The sequence below is a fragment of the Lipophrys pholis genome, assembly GCF_963383615.2.
Source record: "Lipophrys pholis genome assembly, chromosome: 2".
Taxonomy (NCBI): Eukaryota; Metazoa; Chordata; class Actinopteri; order Blenniiformes; family Blenniidae; genus Lipophrys; species Lipophrys pholis.
In genome coordinates, this window is record NC_137636.1 from 21,103,288 (window position 1) to 21,109,287 (window position 6,000).

A 6,000-nucleotide genomic window follows, 5' to 3' on the forward strand; every position below is an offset into this window, starting at 1 on the left:
TTCTGAAAATGCTCCATCTCTGTAGATGCAGGAGTGCTGCTACACGTGTACATCAAACTCGTAGTATATTGTTCTTCTACACAGAGTAGATGGAAAATAACAACAATGGCGGCCTCCTTTTGGAAGTTATATAGTTGATGGTCACCGTATTAACAATCCAACTTGGTCGTCTGTCCATATGATTGTCAGTGTACTCCCATTGTTGATCTTTTGAGCGTATTGTTCTCTGCTGCATGTGTTTGTGAGTTTTACAAAAATAACCAAAAATGCTAACACATGGCCGAGCATGCTAACTACATAATTTTCATGTTAACGGACATCGTAGCCATGTAATTGCGCTACTTTTGGGGAACGAAAACACAATAATTTGGCCTTTTCACTTGAAACGACGTGGTTTAAAACTAACCCAAGAGTTAGTCGGGTTCATAAACTCTATACAAGTTAGTTTTCAGAACAACTGTCTGGCGGAACGACATTTGAACACAGCTGTTGTCCGTGTGCTTCAGCATGGCGAGGAGGTTTCCCCTGCAGCCAGTGACCTCGCCATGGTGCTGACCAGAGGACTGAGTATGGAGCAGCAGAAGAGCAACAGGGACTCGCTGCAGTACTCCAGCGGATACAGCACCGAGACCACCACCCCGTCCTGCTCTGAGGACACCATCCCTTCACAAGGTCAACCTTCACCTCTCATCACACCGCTCATTTCTGTTCCGCCTGAGACAACCTTGTTTATTAGAAAATACATGGCCTCATTCATCACCTTCATTTCTGCTATGGTGTTAAGAAGCGAAACACTTTGTTGTTCTGCACAAGTTCAACTGAACCTACCAGAATTCCTGCCTTTATAGCAAAGTGGTGAATAAATCTGATAACAACTATCCATTCATTCAAACAATCACTGTGTAACATAGCAAATTTCCTCAACATCAGCATGAACATGATTGAGATTACACTGAAATAAATATAAGAACACATCAAAAAGTAACACTCTTGTTTTCCTTTCAAGTTTAATAATAAGCTGTGATAGACAGCAACACACTCTCATTCACACCTTTGTAACACTAATCCATTGAAGATTATAGTCTTTGGAATATGGAGCGAATCCAGAGCACACAGAGAGAAACACGATGCAAAAGGAGAAAATGCAAACTCCACCCAGTAAAGGCCTCCAGGCCCAGAATCAAACCAGTGCAAACCTCATTATGAGGCGAGAGACCATGCTTCTTGACAATCCTTCCCATGAATTTGTTTTTGTTTAGCTAGTGCACAAGCAATATTATATTCCATACAATAGAGTCCAAAGCTTCAAATGACTCTACGATCCTGCATCTGCCAATTTCTGACATTGGCGTCAATCATGAAGCCCGTGGATCAAAACTGGCCTGCAAGAGGCTCCAATCTGGTCAAACCAATAAGAAAATAGTAAAAAAAATGTCAAGGAAAACATTGATTATTGGGCAAACTCTCCCAAGAGTAGGGACACAACGCAACTCTGAGGCCAGAGCTGAGATATCAGTGATGCTGCATGAAAGATAGCTCCCTGGTTGCTATCGAACTAGCCTCAAAGCCATTGCTGGGACCACACTGTACTTTATATGAGGACTCTAGATGAGTTTTTATTGTATTTATGAAAACGCGTAAAATGCAACAGCTACTGCAGAAGAGGTTTTCTGGACATTTCACTGTATTTTGCACCTGAAGGTTTGATTAAAATTGACTTCATGTTGAGATTGTAGACATTTTCAGTAGTGATTGTTTGGTTTTGTGAAAATATGGCTATCTTTGTCAAAAGTATAGAGGTATACTCAACAAAGAAGAACTTTGAAGTTTAAATTTAAAGGTTATTGTGGTACTATTTTACCAGTCCACCCGACTGAAGATGAAACTGAACTGAATGTGGCTCCTGAACTAAAATGTGTTTGTCTTGTTCTAACAAATGCCTGGAACTTAGGGACACAATGTGAAGCAAACTTCAGGTCGTTTCCATCCAAACATCTTCTACTAGGCTTTATCCAACTTCAGTTGGGATGAATGGATGGATGGATGGATGGATGGATGGATGGATGGATGGATGGATGGATGGATGGATGGATGGATGGATGGTCTAAACCTAGAAAAGACACTTCTACTGTATTTGATGTCACTTTGCTGCAGGCAGAAGGTGGAGCCTCAGTATTTCTGCACTGGTGTGATGACTTTAAATTCCTGCTTACCTTCTTGTCAGTAATGCATCTCTTCTGTGTCAGACAGTCTGTCATGTTTCAGTTCTGTCTCAACCTCTTTATGAAAGTTTTAATATTTTGTCTTTTTTCCACCTTCCTCACCACTTTAGGTTCAGATTACGACTGCTACTCTGTAAACGGTGATACAGAAGGTCCAGACGGACAGACAGAGTTCGACAAATCCTCCACGATTCCTCGCCACTCCAATATCGCCCAGAACTACAGGCGCATGATCCAGACCAAGAGGCCAGCCAGCACAGCCGGTCTGCCAAGTGGGGTCCTTGGTCCCGGGGGTCACGGGATACCGGGACAACTGGGGGGATCTGGTGGAGGCGGAGCAGGTACTCCAGGCACTGCCACCATCCGCCGAACCCCGTCCACCAAACCAGGAGTGAGACGCACGTTGTCCAACGCAGGGCCCATCCCTATCCGACCACCCATCGTGCCTGTCAAAACACCCACCATTCCCGGGGACTCGCATTCACCCGGGACAGGGGGTTACGCAGGAGGAGGGCATGCGGGCGGGGTACCAGTCCGCGTGGGCAGCGAGGAATGCGTGTTCTTCGCCGGAGTCGAGGACGCACAGGGAGCGCTTGATTACGTGAAGGCATCACCAAAGCGCCTCAGCCTGCCTAACACCGCCTGGGGATCGGGGGCAGCATTAGAGGTGTACGCCCAACAGCACGGCGGCCTTGCCATGGGCTCGGGCTCCACAGCCGGGTCAGAGGAGGATCAGATGATCGCCGCCAACCGACACAGCCTCGTAGAGAAGATCGGCGAATTGGTGGCTAGTGCACACGCCCTCGGGGAGGGGCAGTTTCCTTTCCCCACCCTTCCAGATGACCCGGCCTTGCAGCAGACCGGCCCCACTGACACTCAGACAGGGACAGAAGGGGCAGAGGGGTCCGGCGACATGCTGACCACCATCAGGAGAGGAGTCCGCCTTCGCAAAACTGTGTCCAACGACCGCTCGGCTCCGCGCATATTGTGATGAGACGGAGAGAAGAAAGAGGACGACGCTCATCGGCCAATAGGGAGTCCGGTGTTGGTGTGGTGCAACCCAACCACCTAGTAAATACACAAAAACTTAACCATGTAGGGAAAGCTATAATATAACAAAAGATGAATGAAAACAAAAAACATACATTATGTTTAAAGACACCATTAGAGTAAACGATATATTATAAAAAGATAATAATAATGATAATAACAACATGAGTAATGTTAACCCATGCTGACAATTAAAAGGTAAAATACTGAATATTGACAGGCTCCTAGCAGGCCACTATAACTAGTGTGTGTTGGACGCATGTTTGTCTTCTAAACACCCTCACCCAGAGACGGAACGACTCGCTGGAAAAATAGACGAAAAGAAACACTGGGTTCTGTTCTGTTTGCCATTTTCCACGATTCCCTAATCTTCTTCTCTAACTTACCCGACTGTCTGATCCCAGATGAACGACTGCTGACTGAAGGAGGCGGGGAAGCTGGCGGGGGGAGGGGGGCGGAGAGTGCCATGTGACCAGCTGGATGCGAACTTAGGCTGTCTCAGCAGCAACACACTGTACCTATTTGCCTGCTGAACTGAAGTGTTGGTATTAGCGTGGGGAGCTAACAGGCCAGAGGAGACTCTCTGGTTCATCTCCATGTAAACAAAGCTCAGAAAAAAAAAATCTACAGAAAAACACAATACTGTTGGCATTGAACCGTGCTAATGCCACTTCTCTCTCTCTCCCTCTCTCTGTCTCACTTCATAAGTGTGTGTGCGTGCGTGCGTGCGTGCGTGCGTGCGTGCGTGCGTGCGTGCGTGCGTGCGTGCGTGCGTGCGAGGGGTGGGTAGAGCTCTGCTGCAGGACAGCTGGTTACCCAATGAGGGCAGGGCTTTGCTCCTGTGTGTGTCATGTGTGTATTTTCCTCGTTCCTATCGTGACGTCATTCACCTTGGTACAGCTGTACGAGAAGACGTGAATCCAGGCGTTATAGATATATTCATATATATTTTCTAGAACCAGAGAGAAAATGTTAAATCAGAAAACGGAGCAATAAATGTGTTTTATTTTCTTGTTTGGATAGAATCGATGAGTTGGGGGGGGGTGGGGGGGGGGGGTTGTAGGTCCTCCGCAGTTACATTCAGGCAATCATCAGGAAAGCTAAATTACACATCTACTGTGAAGTCATGCCAAGCCGGTTTCGGCGTGTGTCTCTCTCTGTCCCTGTCTCGTTCTGGTGAATGAAAAGGATTACAAAAACTACAAAAAAAAAAAGTTAAACTCTAAGCACTTTGATAGGGGGTAGAGTATGTCCAATAGCCAGTAGGTGTTGCTGTAGTCATGCTGTATGATAGTGAGAGGGAGGAAGAGGAAGTGATGAAGACGGGCAGAACTGCGACGACTGGTCGAATGAGAGGCTGAAGAGAAAGTAGAGGAATATTTATATGGGGAAAAAAAGGATTTTGGGTGTCAGGAAGCTTTTTAAAAGGTGGATGCTCTGGTTTTTGAAGGACTTAATGCAAAGAAATCCTCAGTACAGACAGGTCATGTTTGATTGAATCAATTCTTTTGTCACCCGCCATGAGAATAATTTCACGTTCCCATGCTAACAGGTCTGTTTCTGGGTCTTCTACTGCCTTGGCCTCATAATAATGGAGGAAAGCGTGATTTTGACTTTCCACTGTGTAAATAACACCTTCCAAAAAAACTGTCAAGAGGACACTGTTTCAGTTAGATTTTCCTTTTTCCACAAATGGAATTTCATTTGTCTGTTGTACTACGGCGGAGGCAGAGAGTCCCCAAAAACGATTAAATCCAAAATGTGTATTTCAGACACATGGCACTTCTCCGCCATCAATAATGAAAGCTGCGGGATTGAATTGTCCAGTGTCCAAAACACTAAGTTACTTTCCCTGATTTTCACGTGCAAACAGCAGCACACCTGCTTATCTTGAAATAGTGTCTTACCTGTAAGTACTGTGCTTTTTTGCATTATGTGCAAACAAAATCAAGCCTGGGACACAGCTGAACAGTCTGTTGCCCTGCAAACATTGCATTTCATTCAGAAAAGAAAAAAGATACCAAACAAAATAAAATATAGCACAGCCAGCAGATAATACAGCACATTGAGAGAGCATGCTAATGCTGCTAACACTGTTGGACAGTAGCACACCAAGACAAACCTGGTTATCTCAACCTATTTCAGGAAAGAGTGAAAGATTACAATGAAAGACGAGTGATTACAGGTAATAAAGGATCAACTTGGAGTTTCAGCAGGAGTTTTGATGAAGTGTTCACTGTAGAAACAGGTAGTACAAAAATAACTCACTTCAACAACGTGCTTTGACCTAAAATCATTTGTAACCTGGCTGCCTTCAGATGTCGCTTTACACAAGCTAACAAGAAGTTCGCACATATTATCTTACGCATAAGAAAATAGACAGTTACCACTGTGATGCCGCATAAAACGGTCCGATTAACTTCACCATTTCAAATAGACTGATGATATGCATCAGTTATCAGACCATAGATGTCATGTTCACAGCTTCCAACAACAATAAAATCAATTACCAAATATTAAAATCCATGTTTTGAAGCTCTGCTACTTTCTGTAACCCAAGAGGCGTCAAACACATTTGAGTTCATTGGCCACATTCATCTCAATTTCATCCTGAATGGGCTGGATCGGTAAAATAGTGCCATATATACTTTAAATTTATAAAAGAAAGCAGAAACTCACAGACTATGTAAATATAAGTAATAATTTGTGTGCACAAGTCTTGGTTTCA

General features: G+C 44.6%; 1 protein-coding gene across 2 annotated transcripts in view; it reads left to right on the forward strand.

Annotated features, from left to right (window-relative positions):
* Positions 1-5,269, forward strand: part of mtss1lb (MTSS I-BAR domain containing 2b) — a 78,148-nt gene extending 72,879 nt beyond the window's left edge. For both annotated transcript variants that reach the window (XM_080493300.1, XM_080493299.1), the window contains 2 exons: positions 507-672; positions 2,333-5,269. In XM_080493300.1, the coding sequence (XP_080349426.1) occupies positions 507-672; positions 2,333-3,213 (1,047 nt within the window). In that variant the 3' untranslated portion in view covers positions 3,214-5,269. The remainder of the gene's footprint in view (positions 1-506; positions 673-2,332) is intronic.
* Positions 5,270-6,000: the final 731 nt, after the last annotated feature.